The sequence below is a fragment of the Setaria italica genome, chromosome VII (assembly GCF_000263155.2).
Source record: "Setaria italica strain Yugu1 chromosome VII, Setaria_italica_v2.0, whole genome shotgun sequence".
NCBI classification, from domain to species: domain Eukaryota; kingdom Viridiplantae; phylum Streptophyta; class Magnoliopsida; order Poales; family Poaceae; genus Setaria; species Setaria italica.
In genome coordinates, this window is record NC_028456.1 from 29,373,657 (window position 1) to 29,392,296 (window position 18,640).

The window sequence follows — 18,640 nt, forward strand, 5'->3', positions numbered from 1 at the left end:
GGCGAGGCACTGGCCATGTCAGCTGGTGAGGCACTAGCTGCACGTGGCCGTGCGGTAGGGGCGGTGTCGGGATGTCCTACAGGTAGAAGAAACTGTGATGGTCCTATGGAGGCCAGCACAATGTTAGTAAACTCATCCAGGAAACCAAAGTCGTCAGCCGATGGAGAGGGCGACTATCCCGCAAAGGGAAGAGTTGTCTCGTCAAAAATGACATGTGAGAGATGATGACACGGTTGGACATGATGTCAAGGAAGCAGTATCCTTTGTGGTGGGGAGAGTAGCCAAGGAAAACGCAAAGAGTGGACCTAGGGGCAAGTTTATGGTTGGCCGTGGCAGACAGGTTGGTATCCTTTGTGGTGGGGAGAGTAGCCAAGGAAAACGCAAAGAGTGGACCTAGGGGCAAGTTTATGGTTGGCCGTGGCAGACAGGTTTGGATAACAGGAGCACCCGAAGACAAGCAAGTGATTGTAGGATGGCAGTTTCCTATGAAGTGCAAAGTGCGGTGTCGCGAACTGAAGCGTCTTCGTAGCGAGGATGTTGAGGAGGTATGTGGCAATGGCGAGGGCCTTAGCCCAGTAGGATGGCGGCATGCTGGCCTGGAACAGTAGAGAGCGGATAACATTTTTAGTGGATCTAATGATGCCCTCAGCTTTACCATTCTGGGAGGAGGTGTAGGGACAGGACATGCGCAGGTGCACACCATGGGTGAGGAAGAATGTGTGGGTGCTGGAGTTGTCAAACTCGCGCCCATTGTCGCACTGGACTGCCTTTATCTTAGCACCGAACTGAGTGGCCACATGAGCAAAGAAATTAGCTAGAGTAGAAAACGTGTCAGATTTCAAGCGCAAGGGAGAAGTCCACAAGTGATGGGAGAAATCATCCAGAATGACCAAGTAGTATTTAAACTTGAAAATACTGACGACTAGATATGTCCACAGGTCACAATGTATAAGATCAAAATTGCTAACAACACGTGAAGTGGAGGATGAAAAGGAAGCCGAACATGACGGCCTAATTGACACGTATGACACAATGAGGGGCTAGTATCTTTATTACAAAAGGGAATCATGGAGGCAAGCTTGGATAGGGCCTCATGACTGGGATGACTGAGGCGCCGGTGCCACAGCGACGAGGAGGGACCGGCGACGAGCGCAGAGGCAGCTGGCTGGCAAAGCGGGTAAAGGGGGTTGGAGCTATTGCACGTGGTGGGAACTCTCCGAGACTCCAGATCCTTCACAGAATAACTAGAAGGGTCAAACTCAACTGAACAATTGTTGTCGGAAGTGAATTGGTGCACAAAAATAAGGTGTGGGGGTGAGACAAGCACATTATTAAGAAAAAAATGACAGGGAGGTGCGCAGTGCCTGTGGCGGTGATTGGAAGTAAGGAACCATTACCGACAACAATGGAAGACGGAGAAGGATACCGCGAGGTAAAAGTGTGAGAGAGAGTGCCAGGGCTGGAGGTCATGTGAGAAGTAGTACCTGTGTTGAAGTACCACTCATTTTGTTGAGGCAGTTGTAGACTCATGCTGCTGAAGGAGGAGGCCAGGGATTGTTGATCCCAGGACAAAACGGTAGGGTTGTAGACGGCCGGGTTGGACCACGACAGCATGGCGTGCTGCACCTGGGCCACCTGGACGTACTGAGCCTGCTGGAGGGCGAAGGCCTGCACCTAGGCCTGCACATAAGCCTGCACCTGCGCCTGTGCCAGGAGGGCCTGCTGCTGTCGGCCGGGCTGGGGCAGGGGCGCAAGGGGAGGGGGGGGGGTCCAGGCTACATCTGGATGGACCCTTTCCACGGATTGTGGGAAGATGGCCAAGATGCCGCCCCCTATCCTGTCCCCCTGGCACCGTTGGATGAGCCGGTGGGTGAAGCGCCGCTGGTGGAGCCGTTGCCCCCGCGCTTGCTGTGGCGGCTCTTGGACTTAGGGGGCTTGCTGGAGGCGCCCCCAGAGCCTGAGCCACTAGAGGAAGGAGGGACGGGTGGGCGCTGCTCGCTTGGCAGGCCCGGCTTGGTCCTAGCGAAGAGGGCGGTGGACGGCGTAGAGGATCGATGCGCCATGGTGAGCTCCTTCATGAGCAGTTAGGAGCGGGCAGCCAGGAAGGTGAAGAAGGGACGCCCGCGCTGGATGTGCTTCCCGATGTTGAGGAAGCGGTCGTTGAGGTTGCGGATGACGTTGAGGACGAGAGTGCGATCGGAGATTGGCTCGCCCAAGTCGCCGAGTGCATCTGCCATGCTCTTGAAGCAACGACAGTAGTCGGCGATGGAGAGGTCACCTTGGACGAAGTTGCGGAACTGCACGTCAGCGTAGAGGGCGTGGGTCTCCCGGTTGCCAAGGAACTAAGTTTCAATGGCAAGCCAGGAGGCACGCTCAGGCTTGTCACGTCCCATCACGATCTTGGCAAGGTCCGGGGAGATCGTGCCGTATATCCAGGACTTGACGACGTAGTCCATGCTCGTCCAGTATGAGAGAATCATCGTCGGGGCGTCGCAAAGAACATTGTTTTGGAGAGAGTACTTGCCGACGGTGAGAAGGAACTAATCATGCCAGCGAGTGTAGTTACCCGAGGTGACATCGAGGACGATGGGTATGAAGCTCCGGATGTTCTGGGCAGCGACAGCTTGGGCGTGGAGGTTGATGACGGCGGCGGCTTCATGGAACTACATGGCGTCATTGAGTGGACGGCTGGAGACGTGGGACTTGGCTTCGTCGTCATCCTCCGGGGCGGCAGCGTTGTCGTCCGGAGCCTCCGGGTCGGGGAGGGCGGCGGCGGCAGCCTTGCGCGCCGCAGCGGCGTGGGCGCAGGCGTCGCGGACGCGAGCAGCGGCGGCATCACACTCAGCTATCGTGGTGGCCGCCTCCTGTTCGGTCTGGAGGACGCGCGCCAAGGCCTCCTTGCGCTCAACCAGGCGCTGGGAGCACGCGCGCGTGGCGGTGTCGGCGCCCTCCTGCTTGGCGGCGGCGGCGGCTGCAGGGGGTAGGGACCTGGCCATGGGTGGCGCAGCCAAGGGGTGGCGCACGGGGTTTAGGGCAGCAGAAGGTGAATCGGGGCGGTAGCCCGGACTCGTGATACCATGAAAGTAATATGGCACGGGAATAGTAGATGTATTGATGCAAAGCAGGGTTACATATATAGACTAGGGTCTCCAGGGTTTATAGGAACACCACCAATCAGGAGATCCTAACTTAATACGATAACACCTATCTAACCCTAGGGACGGCGCATGCCCAGCAATAGGTTGGTGCGGCCATCACCCAAGGCTCATAGGGCCGGCCTAGACAACCTGTCTAACAGTAAGAGCAATACACGATAGGTAGAGAGCAAGATGGAGCCAAGGATTTCCAGGCAATTCGTGATGTCTGTCTTCCCTCTTCATTATGAGGTGCTGGCAAGTCATCCTTGGCTGCATCCCACTCTCTGCCTGTTGTGTATGGCCCTTGACACATTCTTCCATTCTGCTTTCTCCCAGTAATTTTGCTAGGCCCTTATGGTGTATAGGGAAGGATATTTATAGAAACTCTGCAAGTTGAACTAGAATGGTTCTGGAACCTCCTTTAATTTTGACATAAAGTTTGAAATTATTGGCACAAACTTTCTCTTAGTGGACTGAAGGTTCTGGAACATATCTATTTATTGGGAGTTTTCTTGATTTCCATTTTCTAACAAGATTTGTGGGCCAAGAGGTTGGCATCTTTCATCTATGGATTTGTTTTGTTAGGCTAGCTGTGTCAAGCATCTATTCAGTGCTTTTCTTTCAGCCTGTCTAAGCTGGCATCTCATTTTTGACTGAAAGTGACCTTCCCCATTATATTAAAGAAAAGGTTTTGACTGCATAATATGTATCACCAGTTCACCACATAAGAATGGATCCGTGCTTCTGGCAACAAAGTCAGCTCATGTGGCTCATGACCTGATACTATTGCCTGTGCACGTTGAAGAGTGCTTATTGCTTCAGCCTTTTTATTTATCACATGAGAATCTGTTACCGTGACACTGTTCAACTCCTTTCTTACTTTATTAATTCCTGACCTCTTGGCAATGATACTTTGGTGGCTTTGGTCCTTATTTAGATTATTGGTCTTACTGCTTTCCCTGCACGTACGTGTTCAGTAAATCCTGGGCTTCAGATTTTCAGGATTAGCGATAACCTTGATCAAAAGCTGAATCACATCTGCAAGTGCAATTGGGGCATATCCACTATGGCGTATGAAGCTAAAAATGCATTACATTTGAATCTGCTAGCTATTGCTAGCATCTCTATCACTGCTTTGCATATGTGTTGGCGTATGAAAGCTTCAGTGCCAGTGCCCATCACTGTATAGAAATCATGAGCACAATGAAGTAAACATTTGATCTCTTAGGCCTGAAATTCCATAAAATTTTGAGTATGAAGTTATTTCAATTATTGCAGATGTTATGGAGTGCTGGGCAGGGTGCCTTAATTTTAAGCAAACTATATATTTAATTTCTCCAAACAATGATTGTAGATTTCTTGATGTAATTCAAAATCGTTAGGTCTACTAAGCGTTTCACTTCATCTGCCACTGTATCTGTTTTCTTCTTTATTGGGAAATACTCAAAAGTTAATATGCATTATATTTATTCTGGGGTCTAACAATGTGATGATATTGGTAAACTTTATTTGCTTCGTGCTTTTGCAGCCAATCTAGGAAGATTGTTCTTTAAAAGAATATATTGTGCAATCCTCAGACGCCTGTCATGCATGTAAAATGCAACTTCAGTAGACCATGGCAGTGCGAAGATGCCATGGGTAAGTCTACTAATGTGAGAGTGGGAGCATCTTCACCTAACATTTAGAGATAATACTTCTTTGTTTATTTCTCAATAGAACATGATAGTACGAAGATGGATTGGTTGTTCCACTCCAAGGTGTTAATTTATGTTGCACTATTACCAGTTGTAATTTATATCAGAAACATTTTGATGGTTTTTCATATCAGAAAAATTTTGATGGCCATCAGAGTGTCCAACCTGACCAAAGCACAAGTAATATTATGCACCCCATCAGCACAATACCACACTGTTTACTTATTTTTCGATATATTTGACCTGGGATAATACTTATTTTCATCAATATGAATATAGTGCAACTTCTGTTGATTCAATTTACTCTATAGCTGGGTTTCGTCTGTAATAATTCCACTAAATTTATTAGCACGGAACCACGGACTAGGCATGCGGCAGATAGAGACCGAAGAACTTGTGTTTAATTTTTAAATATACACTAGTAAGCTGGCTTAGCAGATCTATACATTCTTTCAATGGTTTATTCACAGCTTTATTCCTAGCCATTCTTAGAGCTTGTTTGTATAGGCACTTAAACAGGGACTGAAACCAATCCTTTCAGATGGGCTGAAATGATTTTCATTCTTATCTGAAGAGATTGAGCTTAACTATTGCTGATCCAAACAATACCTTAGCGGTAATTTTTTTAATATGCTTACTAAATACATGCTTTGTTTTGAATAAGGAAGGCTGCAGTAGGGTTGTGCCAGCTTCTATATTTGCAAAGACCTACTGTGTTGTTGACCAGGCATAAATTGGCTGTCTTGCAGCCTTTTGCTCTAGAGTTTTTGAATTATTGTTCCGATCTTGGATGATCCTGTTTCTTACAAGGAAATAGTGTTCTAAAATTAGGTCTACTAGGGCATATACGAGGAATGGGTTCCATTACTTATTACTATAATTAATGGTTGAGCCGTGTAACTGGGTCAGTTAAATTGTACGATCACAACTATATGATTTTTAGAACCTTGCAAGGGAAAGAACGGCAACTGACATCTTCATAACTCCAGTCATCTCCTGATAATTTAAATTGTAGATTTGTGGCATTAATGACAATGAGTCCTGTTACAAATTCATGATAATGCATGTATATAAACAATTCTTTAGTTGCCTGTTACAATTCTTGTCTAATGTCCCAAGAAAAACTGCATATACATAAATCTATCATGTGTTCGTACAGTACTTTTTGGTTCATCAGGCCACAAATGGAGGCTTGTGGGCTTGTGGCCATAATTATAGCTGTGGATGCCAATGCTGACATGGAGCATATGTCTTGAATCTGAGTCAGCTTTGGGGTAACGAAGGGTCCTTAAACTGAAACTTGTTTACATTGACAGGTCTGATACATGTCTCAGGTTTACATTGCCGGTGACTTTAAACCAATACCGTGGTAATCTTGAACTTCATTGAATTTAAGATAAAAGCCTTGGCACCTTGCTCCCCATTGTCCTTATAGAAATAAGGTATCATCATGATCTAATGATGCTAAGTCTGCCAGTGGGACACTACTGTGATGATGTGTTAGATTTCCTTTCGGCTTTAGCCATCCAAACTGCTCGTAATGATAAGATAGACTCCTTTTGACGTGAAGCAGGACCACAATTACTGATTACTTGAGGAAAGTGGTAACCAATCTGTTCATTTTTTTTATTTTGAATAAAGGTGCGGCACTATCTCAACATGGTACATCAACTGCATCATTGTTTATCCTTTCTGCTTCTCCCGTAGTGCATGCTACATGTTTTCTTTTGTATACTAATGTCATGACAATTTAAGTACATTTGCTGTTGCTGAGCAGGAACCTGGAGGAGCCTTGTCTTGTAGTGCTTGGTGTACTTTCCTTGGCCTTTCGTTTGCATCATGAGGCCACGCAAGTAGCTCTTTTCCATCAAACTCCAAAGGTTAGCATATGATAATGGTGCAAAATAGTGAGAATATTGTCTGACATATTACACATATAAAATTTGACATGTGATGCCAGATGGAGATTGAACTTGTATGCAACCCTGTATACTTGCAATATTCATATATCTCAAATTGCAGAAAAAATAGCAAGATGTTTCTGACTTCTAATAATGCATGCAGATGTACCTAAAGCTGCAAATAGATGTTAACTAGAGGTTTAACTTGAGATGGCCTTTTAGGGCTTACATATATACTCGTTCTTACATTTTTCCTTAGTCGAACTGACACGAATGCAAATCTTGGAGCTCTTGACAGTGCTTGGGGGCCACACACGAGAGGAAGAGAACTAGGTGTAGCCAAGGACAGACTTGCCGGCTAACTCTTTAAGCCTCAGCAAAGCAGAAATGCTGAATTCCAGGAGCCGGCAAGTCATCCTTGGCTGCATCCCGTTCTCTGCCTCATAGCGCATGGCGACCCAGCAGAAGCCTCCTTGGTATTTGTTCTAAACTGCAGGTACCCCTCCCTCTTCCTCCTCTCCCTTGCTCCCCACTACCATGGCTGCTTTGCTTTTGTGTGGTGACTGGTGAGGTCTGCAAGTGCGCATTGCTATGGGGTTTGGTATGGTGTGCGCATTTATAGGCACGAACAAGTGGATTTGGAGTAATAGAGATTACTGCACAATGAATTCTTTATTGCAAAAGTTTCAACATAAAGCTTTCCATTTTTGGGATGCGATGGCTCACCAATTGGCTAGCCTAGGTGTGTGATTTTCCATTTTTAAATTGATTTTGTGGGTCCCATGGACTTGGCATGTTCTGGATCTGCTGTTACTGATGAGGTGCCTCTTTCATTGGTTGAGGCGTCTGTTTGAGATGTGCTACACTGTCTGCAGCAGTGCCCATGTGGGCGTGTTGCGGCTTTTGATCTTGAGACTTTTTAGCCAGGGCAGCAGCGCCTTTTGGTAGTCTGATTTTACCTCTTCAGAAATTAGGTGGCTTGGCTACTATTATTGACTGTTGGAGATCCATGAATACTGTAAGCCATGAGTACTCTAATAGTATTATACATGTTACTTTTATTGACTGTTGGAGATCCATGGTCATCCATCACGTTTTTTTTTTACTGTTGGAGATCCATGACCATGAAATTACCGCTTTGCATTTTGCATGCATGAGTACTCTATTAGTGGGTTGGCTAAATTTTGTCTGCCTAAAAAACAAATTATTTGATTTAATCACACCATCTTATAATTGGGGAAGAAATACTTGTTTCAATCATTTACTATCCAATTAATTTTCTTGATAGTGTAAGTGTGCATTGTTTATGGGGGCAAAAATTTCCTTAATACCATCTTATTGCAGTTGAATGGGGGACTGCTGTGGAGAAAAGAAAATTAAAATTACCACAGAAAATTGATTAACACGGTCCCCCTACAAAATCGATAAGGAATGGGGAGGTGATACTGCTGTCGGTGGCTGTTGCTATATTCGGGCGTTATTCTTATTACCATACGAGGCTCAAGCCACTACTGTGTTGGTGTCTGGCGGTTTGCTTGGAGCACCTCGCTATTGGATACCTTCTTTTTGCTTGGGTCCCGGCCGGATCCTTCCTTGATTTGATGCCCTGCGTATCTCCATTGGATTGTGTGTGTCAGCCGGTCTGCCTAAAGTGATTGGTGCGCAACCTCGTAGGGTGATGTGTAATCACGCTAGGTGCAGGTCTTGGGAGTGCTGAACTGCTGGTAACCATGCAAGCCCTGCAAGTAGGCCTAGCTAGATGACTCACCGCCTCCTGCAATAAGCAGGTCATGTCTGCTTATGTTGGCTTCACTTGCACGGCCTTACGTCCAAGTGTTGGATTCAGCTCTTTTTTTCACACTGCTAACTGGTTCAGCAATGCATGCATGCAGCGGCCTAGCTGTTGTTTTTTTTTTCTTTTGAAAGTAGAGCACTGGCCCATCATGTAAGACTCGAGTAGGCACCAGCGCAGAGCGCGCGCTCAAATGCAGATGGGCTGCCGAGAAGTCTCGGACGCGCCACCGAGCTTTTTTGCCCGGTCCCTGTGCGACACTCGCACCGCTCGTCCCAGCTAGGGAGATCGAAACGGTGATACATATATATATTAAAAAGAACTCACCGAACACCTATGGGAACTTACTTTGGAACTTAGATATTAAAAAGAACTCACCCAACACCTATGCTGGGGCCTTACTTTGTGATGTTGGGTGCAATCTGGGTGGTCCGAGTCACCCAGGTTTGAGTCATGTGTCAACGTTTGACGAACAAGAAATATAAATCACAAAGAGCATGTTGAAACTAGTAAGCATGCTAGCATGTACATGAAATCTATAACCCTCATCACAAGCTCAAGATTGGAATTGCTGCTTGACATTTGGTTCCACCACCCTAGTACGAAATCTGGTCGCTTTTGAATGTCTACTACTATTAACGCTGACGAGTCGCAGGAAAATTCACAGGGTTGCACGCGACAACATCACAAGATGCATACTAATGCAAAGCTAGGATCTGCTCGCATGCAGGCAATTACGTGGTTACAAAGTTGATGAAGATAATCTGCTCAGCACATTTTGCGATTGTTTGGCTTCTCTCTGATTTATTTGCTCATGACACAAAGCTGCCATGGGCAATGCTGGTGGTGGTGAGCTGGTGAGGATCTTCCATGGGAGTTATGTTAAGCTCTGACCAGGACATACTGCTCGCCCAAACAAATAGACGACATGCATGCTGTGAGTTGATGAAGCATCAAGGTAATCTCTTTCCTAGAAAAATTAAACTTAGATCAAGAAATAGGATGTCCAACGGTTATGAACTTTGTCACACAACTATTTTGGTTGCAAAATTTAGGAATTACCTTAGTTACGCTAAGAGCTAAACCGCTAGTGAAACTTCTTCTAGATAATGGGTGAGTAACTTTTAGTGTTTCTTGCCCGCTTCCTTCTTGTTGTTGGGCTTAAAAGCTCTATAAAGTCCCCTGTAATAATTCTGCTCTTTTTTATATAAAAAAAATCAGGTAGGGACTTTACTTCCGTTCTGTAAAAAAGAAAAGGATAGGATGGCAGCAGGAAGAGAGTATTTTTGTAACGAGGACTGAGGTGATGGTGAATGGCACACACTCAGGATAAGTTAAATGAAATGCTAATCACAAGTATTTTAATCTTTAGGTGTTTGTATTATATTCCCAATTGCGGCTAACTAATCTCTCGATTTAAATTAGAGATTTGAATGAGCTTCAAAGATCTAGCTAGTGCTGTTGTGGGTGTCAGTGTGCGCCCTTTTTCTGTGGCTCCTCTCCTCGCTGGCGCGAGGAGGGGCCACGGATGTCGGCCCTGTTTTTGCACTGCTGGGTTACCAATTTTTCTTTTCCTTTTTCGGTTCGTCGGGACTTGGGGATTGGATTCTTTCCGGTGCGCTGGTGCCATCCTGTCCACCAATATCTCTGGACGCGACGCCTCTTGACCTTCACATTGTGGTGCTACTGCTAAAAGCAGCAGCCCAGTTCACTCATGGGTGGCTTTCTACTGGTGGCCTTCATGTGGCCATGTCTGAACTCTGAAGCTTCGACACGTTTTTGGCTGCGGAGTGCAATTGGTGCCTATAGGTACGGCTGAAATGATAGTACAGGACGCCTAATATCACGACCCCCGTCGAGACACGGGCGGACGCACCCCGCCGTGCCGCTGCCCCTTCCTCCACCTTCCCATGGCTGTGCCGCCACCCAAGCCAGCCGTTGGAAGTCCGCACGGCTTGCGAGGATGGCGGTGGCAAAGCGCCCTCGTCTCCTCCTCGTCCCTTGGCTCCTCCTCATCCCTTGGCGGCCGTGGCCGCCGGGGCTGCTAGAGGGAGCCGTCAAGAGGCGGCACACAGCAAGGCCGGATCTGGTGGCCACGGTGCTGGATCCGCCATCTGGCGCGGTGGCGGCGGCCTCTCCCGCCGGGTCGATGCCTCCTCCCAGTGTGGCGAGGATCTCGTAACCGGGGGTGGGGTTGGCGTTTGGGTGAGGAGGAGCGAGGCGGCGGGGTTTGTGGCTGCGCGAGCGGGCACTCCCCACCGCTGTCCATGGCCTCCGCTGCCGTGGGGAGAAGAAGGAAGTGGGAGAGCACGGCGGCGGTCAGAATGCCCGTAGAGGACGAGGCTGGTGCCGGGGCCCTTGGAGCTGCACGTGGCGTCCGAACACGGCGCTGGGCGGGGATATCTCGTGGCGTCGGGCTTCGGGAAGCTGAGGAGGAAGCGGGGCAGCGGCAACGTGATGGAGGTGGACGGCTCGGCGCGGGGTGAGCGGCGGCCGGGGCGTGAGGTGAGGAGGCCGTGCAATGGAGGCCATGCAATGGGGCCGGTGCGGCGGAAGCGAGGCAGCCCGGCAAAGAGGCCGCGCGACATGGGGCTAGGTGGCGTATGCGGGATAAAGGTGCCAGGATGCGGGCGCACCGGCCCAGCGCTGGAGGAGGCGCGGCGGCCCGGTGGCGGAGGAGGCGCGGCGTGGAGGACAACGACGCGGAGGGGCGCCAATGCGGAGGAGGCGTTGTGCACAGGCTGCGCGCGGGGCAGCGCAGGGCGGCGCGAGGAGGATGGCTGCTAGCGCACGAGCGGAGGTGGAGGTATGGTGGTATGGTGCGTGGAGGCGCAGCGGCAACGCCGCTCCAGATGGACAGTCATGACTGTGATTCGGGAGTGCCGAGCCGTGAGTGTGCAGCGAGGGGTCGGGTTGCTCTTGGTGAAAGCTCTTACCGGCGTTTGCTGGTGAAGCTGACGGCGGCACCCTAGGGCGTCGTTCTCCCCGTTGGGGGTGTCATGTCTGAGCTAGAACCCTGTTGCACGGGGTCCTCTGGGTGAAAACCCTGTCCAAATTCTAGACGAGCGACGGCGGCGTCATTGGCGTCATGCCCTCCTTGGAGGCATCGTCTTTAGAGACCCATCTCGGCTTTGGCATTGCTGGTCATTTGGTTTGGGCGGTCGTAGCTGGTGGCGACATTTCCGCTGCGTGACAAGCTGGACGGGTGTTACCAAGGCCGCGCGGAGGTGATCACAATTATGGTGGTGGCAAGAGGTTGTTGCAGGGTTGTCAGTCTGGGCCGCTTGCAGCGGACCACGGCGACTGGCGTTGCTTGGCAACGGTCAGTATGGCATGGGACTGAGTCAGAGGACGGCGCTTGCGGCAATGACATCGTTGAACAACTAGGTTTGCAGCGGACCATGGTGGGTTGCTCAGTTTGGCTGGGCTACCCGGTGCGGTACATCATCAAAAGATGGCGCAAGCGACTTCTCTAGCTTGCTGACATGGCGGCGGAAGCTTTTGCGCGGGCAAAGCAGCGAGGCGAAGTCGACTTGCGGTGGCGGGGGCTTAACTGATTGATGGAGATCTGGTGGAGCGGGGCACATTGCTCACCACTTTGACGGTGACAAAAGAAATGGATCCGTGATATGGAGTACCATGGCGGGCGTGGCGAGGCCCCCGCGCGTGGTGTTTCTTGAGACGACAAGTGCGAGATGGAGTCCAATAGCAGATGTGGCGAGGCTCCCGCGCATTGTACTATCGTGGTGGCAACTACGAGGCAGCCTGCGAGAGATCCGGATTCGATGGAGTGTGGTGCTGCAGTGGTAGCGTAGGGTCCCGCATGGCAGTGGCCTTCTCAATACGGTGCAGTCTACTTCTATCAGTTCCTATCGACGCAGGACCACACCTGGAGATTTCAGCGAATACATGAGCGGGAATGTCGGTGGATGCCGCTGTGGCGAGTGGAGTGGTCAGGCCACGTTGATATTCCAATCCAACCGATCGGGTGTGGCAGTTTTGTTTCGAGTGGTTACCCGTGTTGATGTCCCAATTCAACCAGGTGAATCTATTTCTGTTTCTCTCTTCTTTTCCTTTTCCTGCCTACGGCCTTCCAGAGCTGTAGTTTTATATTTTTTCTACTATATCAACGAAACACGCGCTATCTTGTGCGGTTCGTTCGTTACCGCTAGTACTGCTAGTACAAAGTTGGTGTGTGCATGTGTGCCTCTATGCTGGCATGTGAGCTTGTTATGTACTCCCTCTGTCCTTAATAACTGTGGTTCCTCTGTCCCTAATAACTGTGTCCTTAATAACTGTGGTTCCTCTGTCCCCTAATAACTGTTGCTCGGAAGTGTGTGCTCTCACAAGCACGCTTGATAAAAAAGTAGCCATAATGCATGGTCATTATTTTTTTTTCAGGCTATAGAGAAATGGGAAATGCAGAGAAGAAAGGGAAGGGAATAATCAGCAGTCGAAAAGCACGTACACGCTGAATGCAGCAGCTGGGTTGCTAGCTACTATAGTTCAATCCTAGCCTCCAAGCAAGATGTGTGGTGCTCCCAGAAAAATGAAACAAAGAAAAACAAATGAAGGTGTGTGCTCCTGCCATCAGGGCATCTCGTGTCTGTGCTTGAACATGTATCAAGAAACCGGACCGAGATACGAAGAGCTGGAATGGAGCACACGGCGCATCTACTTGCGTACCATTAGCGCACTTGGTGCGCTAGAGATTCTAGCTCGGTGCTCGATTTGGCAGTGGTGGTGCACTATGAGATGCGGTGCTTTTTATTTCGCTCTCCGCCGGTGTGCGTGGACAGCGTGGTGAGCCGGCCTTATCTCGATCTGCAAGGTCGACGTGGTGTCGTGGTCCTTGCCGGGTTTACTCTGTTTTGTTTAGTTTGTTTATTATAGCATCTGTATCTTCTCTTTAGCATCTATCTGGAGCTGTAATCTTTGACTGTATTATTTTTTTATAAGCATCTCAATTTTTTTCCGGACAGCATATTCTTTAACTTAGGCGTCCGATTGGAAAAAGGTCTTTATTTCGCAGGATAAGGGTGGATGAATGCAAAGAAGGGTTAGATGGCGCTGGCTGTTTGGGAAAAAGGGTGTTTTAGTTGCTCGCATGAGGACCATCCTGGCGGATACATACATATAATTGTATAGGAACGACCGTACTGTCCATGTGAGTTTATACGAAAAACTAAATCGCGCTTCTGCTCTCATATATGTTCGGTGTATGCATTACATCGGCTATATGTCCAGAGCCATACCATCTCTAGTGTGTTTGTTAGGCTTAGAGATATCAACAACGGCTTCACCGGCTTGTCTTGTATTGACACTCTGAAACAATGAGCCTACCAATTTCTGAAACCAGTTCATTCCTTCAAAGGCCTTTGAACCTCACTCCAAAGAGCAAACACATATAACTTGCAGCAAAATCAGCCCTATTACTGTCAGAAAGATGTAAACAGAGTTCCGCTGTGTGGGCAAATGCTTGTAGCCAGTCTCCTCAGGATACCGAAGGATGTGAGCGCACTCTTGTTTTCCACTGATTTTCCCCAAGGCCCACACGCTTAACCTTAGGAGTGGTGAAAATAAAGTATTGCCTGCTAGAATTTGCGGGATTACTAGAAGCAAAAGAATGTAGTTCTTTGTGAAAGCTTGCATATTACTGTTTAGTGGAGTGAAGCCACAATTTGCAAATGAGGACACTGCTATGAAGATGGCAAAGGTGCATACTTTGATCTCTTTACTTTGTAGGACTTGCCTTGCATCTGAATTAAGCCAAAAGTAACTAATAATGACTACAGAACTGGACATAACACTAGCTAAAAAATAACCTGTCACTATGTGGGCCAAGATAGCGCGAGAACTATGTCTTGTGCTTTTGGTTTGCTGTACCTGGTTGTGTGATATAACTGGTTCTGGTTGGCCACTTTCCATATCAATCTGCTTTATGCTGTTGGCAGGAATGCTGACCTCGATTTCCCTGCTGTTCGAACTCAAACTTCTCCGAGAAAGCTCTTCTTTGTTGGCCTTGGCATTGTTGAAATGGAGCCCTAGCATTGAAGTGAACACTTCCCCTCCCAATAGCATCAGAAGGATCAGAACCCAGAGCTGCTGGTCAGATAAATCCTCCATTTGAATTGTCGACATGCTCGAGACAGTCGCTGTGGACACAGAGGTGAACATCAGGTCAAAAATCACTTGGAACTGGCTTCCCATGCGGGTTGAGATTCTTCAGAGCAACAAAACCAGCAAATGAGATTGCCATGAAGTAAATGAGTTGAACTACAAAAGGATTGCTTTGGAAAACCAGACGCCAGAAAGAGTGCGTGATGAATTGTGTCAGACATCTGGACAGGGTAGCAAGCTTCATGGACAGAAATCCAAGGAGCTTCTGAAATTTGTCCTCAATGATCCTTGCCGCCTCCAAATTTGATGATGAGAGATTTGTGGCCAAATATAATTTGACACGCTGCAGGGTATGTAGAATTGAACTGGATGGATGCATTGTTGAGGGTTTGTGGGCTTCCAATTGATGGTGCTGGAGCTGGCTAGCGGCAACTGGAATGTGTTCCAGTGGTGTTATGCAGGGTTCTGATCTCTCTCTTGCCAGTGTTGCCCGATGCGAGCATGCTATGGAGCTTAATATGTAGCCTGGGGCAACATTTTCACCAGAAATTTGTTCTTGGTGGAGACTGGAGAGTTCCAAGTGTTTGGCTAGGTTCAGAGCATGATAAATGTATCCACCTCAGATAATTATGGTGCTGAAGGCGCCAACATTAGTCCAAGGTGTAATCGATGTCTTTGATGCTTGCACCATCGGGTATATATCATCCTCGTGAAGCACAACTGTGGTAGAGGTCAGTATTCAGTAACGAAAACTAATTAGGAGCATTAAATATAGACTAATTATAAAATTAATTGCACAGATGGAGTCTATTTCACGAGACGAATCTATTAAGTCTAATTAGTCCATGATTTGACAATGTGGTGCTACAGTAACCATTTGCTAATGATGGATTAATTAGGCTTAATATATTCGTATCGTGAATTAGCCCAGGCGTTCTGCAAGTAGTTTTATAAGTAGCTCATGTTTAGTCTTTCTGATTAGCATCCGAACATCCGATGTGACACTGCTAACGTTTAGCACTAGTATCCAAACACCTCTTGGTATTCGATCCATGGTGTAGATTGTGTGATTCCTTCCATGAAGATGCCACAATGATTGAGGCTTGCTTTGATGTTCCACTAAGACCCGTCTCATTTATTCATTTATTCACTTTTAGAAAAAGTGTGTTGACCAGTGGGGTTGGGCAAGTTTCAAAAAAGGAATAGTGTTTTATTAAACGACTCGTGCAAATTTGCAGTGACAGAACCCTCTGGTTGTTAAGAGAACGGCCTATTGACACCCATACCTACTTTTGCAGGTGAGTATGTGCAGTGGTGCCAAGTATGAGTGGATGAGCATCGCGAAGACATGTAGACAACGGAGATGCGCTTGTAATTTTGTCTCTGCACTCATGTCTTGACGGAAGATACTTTGCGACACTGACGACTATGCTTGCAATTGTCTGGCGACTGTTACTACAGCTGAAATCCTGATGACATCGGCGACAATGCCGAGCACGCTGTAAGTTGAGGCCTCGAGAGTTTCTCGTCTCGGTGGCAAACATGGCGATGACACGTGCTGCCAGGCAGGAGAGTTTGTGACATGACTCTGCTCCGATGGCGATGACAAGGACCGCCAGGTATGAGAGTTTTGGCAGAACTTTTTGCTCCTCCGTCGGGGAAAGGAGTGGAGGAGAGAGGTGGAGGCAGTTCCATCTGCTTGCCTGCCCCGCCGCACGTCCGGATGATACGCGTGGTGATGATGCCTTCGCCGCAAACTTTGCGAGAACGTTCCGCCGACTAATCGACCCCTGCTAGCTTGTGGTCAAACAGCCGTGGCCAGTGCAGTCAGGACTCAGGAGGAGTGCGCGGGGTTCCTGGGATGCTCCGTGGAGTGGCTGGCTGTCAGATGGCGCGCCCTCTCGGAGCCCTGCGGCCGCTGCTGCTCTGGCTGCTCCGCACATGTCGTGATGTGGATGCCCCGCCGAACCGGGGGTTGGATTGGAGCATCCAACGTCCAGGTATATACCCATCCGGTGATACGGTTTTCTGCAGAAGCTTAGGTGCGATTGGTTTCCTTCTCTGCACACCACCTATCCAGGCTCCTGTTGGCCTGGCTCGCTAGATGCAATCCCTTTTGATTGGTTGATGTTTGCATGTAGCCTGACTCGCGTGGGAAGTTGATTGGTTGTTTGCTCCGTTACGTTTTTTTTGCCTGCGCGCTGCATCCATGCATCCGCCGCTGCATCCCAGGAGCCTGGCTTTGGAGATACGAAGGATTTGGTCGTATCGCGGGAGTCAGGCTTCAGACGTCCTTTCGCATCCCGCGAGCCAGACCCAGCAAGCAGCGCAGACAACCAATCGTATGGAGGTCACACGGATAACTCGCATCCGATGCAGGGAACCAATCGCACCCATACGCGCTAATGCGCACGGTTACCGTCAACTCCTCGTCGTCGTCCGTCGCCGTCGTCGAACGGGAACTCGTTTTACATCCTCTTCTTTCAGCAGGAAATCAAATCACGCTACCGGCTACCTGCTGCAATCAATCATGCATGCATTCGCCAAAAATCCACCAGGTTTTGTGTTCGGTCCGTGGGCCAACGGTTTACGGCCCAGATTACGCGTTTACTGGGCCGATCGCATCGTCACGCCTGCCTCCCTGGCTGGCCCACCAAACTGCCGGGTGCGTTGTCTCGTTTTGTCTGTCTAAAGGAAACACCCCAAAAAAATCAGCGGAGGCGGCGAGAGGAGGCCACTGCGACGGCGATGCGGCGGCGCAATTCGGTGCCGCTGCGGCGCGCGGGTGCGATGTCCCCCGACCTCGAGGCCTTCCATGTGCGGGGCGGAGGGCGGTCTCCAACTCCGACGACCTCACCACCGTTCCCTTCCTCCCTGGAGCGGCCCACCTCCTGGCGCCACCAGCCTTGCTCAGTTCGTCTTCTTACACTCGGTACACTCCAGCCTACCACGGTTTGTCGTCAAGTTCTAATGATATGACGGTTGTACCACGAGCATTCCTCCAGACCCATTTAAAATTTCACGGAATTTGAGTGGTTCTCACACAACCTGCTCGAGCTCCGTTCATACTCATTCCCCCCATCACTAAAAGGCATTCGCAGCGCAAAACGCTCGGGGAACTGAAACTATGCTGAGGCGTTTTCTCTTGCCATTTTCTCATCAATTTACAGTTACAGATTTTTGTCTCGTGCTCACAATTTGGTAACAGCACTGTTTCCACCATTTGATGGATGCGATATCTTACATGGACACTCGAGGTTTCCTCGCTCTCAGGCCGAACCTCTTGAACCTCCCGAGGAACATCACCAGGATGATGATCAGTTTACCTTCGTCAGTCCACTTGCCGACCAACCCATATGACACAGCCTTGCAAGTGGCATCGGGTTTCAGCAATCTCTCACAGCTGTAGCCCAATGAGTATCCCACATTTCCGTATGCGCTGCAAAACAGGGGAAATGTGTACCATTATTGTTTGGAAGCAGCTAAGATAAAGGCAGATATTTAAATATTTTAGATCTGATGTGTGCCTGCAAATTTAGTTCATTCTAGCTTCGGCTGACTGCTTTTGCCTATTTATTTATTTATGCTATAAATTAGTTTCTATTTGTCCTTTGTTTCGAATACATAGTTCCGTATGAGGGTGTCAACATACCTGACCACTTCGAATACTATGCTGAAGATGTTGAAATTTAGTGGATCGAGTGACATCGACTTCCTTTCTGTTATACATGCTAAAATTATGAACGTTGCTAAACAAGTGGGCTTGCTAATGATGAAATTCTTCCATAATGTTCTGCTGTTTTTATCTTCTCCTTTCTCTGTCAGGGTCTGGTCATCTACACTGTTTGGAAGAGATGAGCCATCAGAAGGAAGGTACCTGCAAGGCAACGGTCTGTTATCACCGGAGTCTACTGATAGCATGTTGATCGAAGTATTAATTATAAAATGAATGCCAACCATAATAGCTTCCTCTTTTATGGGCACTGTGCAGATTGA

At 48.5% G+C, this 18,640-nt stretch overlaps 1 protein-coding gene and 1 long non-coding RNA gene across 2 annotated transcripts; both read right to left on the reverse strand.

Annotated features, from left to right (window-relative positions):
- Positions 1–5,882: 5,882 nt before the first annotated feature.
- On the reverse strand, positions 5,883–7,306 carry LOC111257877. Its single transcript, XR_002678475.1, has 2 exons — positions 6,980–7,306; positions 5,883–6,690 (listed from the first exon to the last, which is right to left on the reverse strand). It is a non-coding gene; the product is annotated as an uncharacterized LOC111257877 (long non-coding RNA).
- Positions 7,307–13,707: 6,401 nt separating this feature from the next.
- Positions 13,708–15,297, reverse strand: LOC101757633 (cation transporter HKT4-like). The gene is given in 2 exon segments (XM_014805535.2): positions 13,708–14,710; positions 14,712–15,297. Coding segments are annotated over 2 exon segments (1,263 nt in total). The 5' UTR covers positions 15,024–15,297; the 3' UTR covers positions 13,708–13,759.
- Between the last annotated feature and the right edge of the window lie 3,343 nt (positions 15,298–18,640).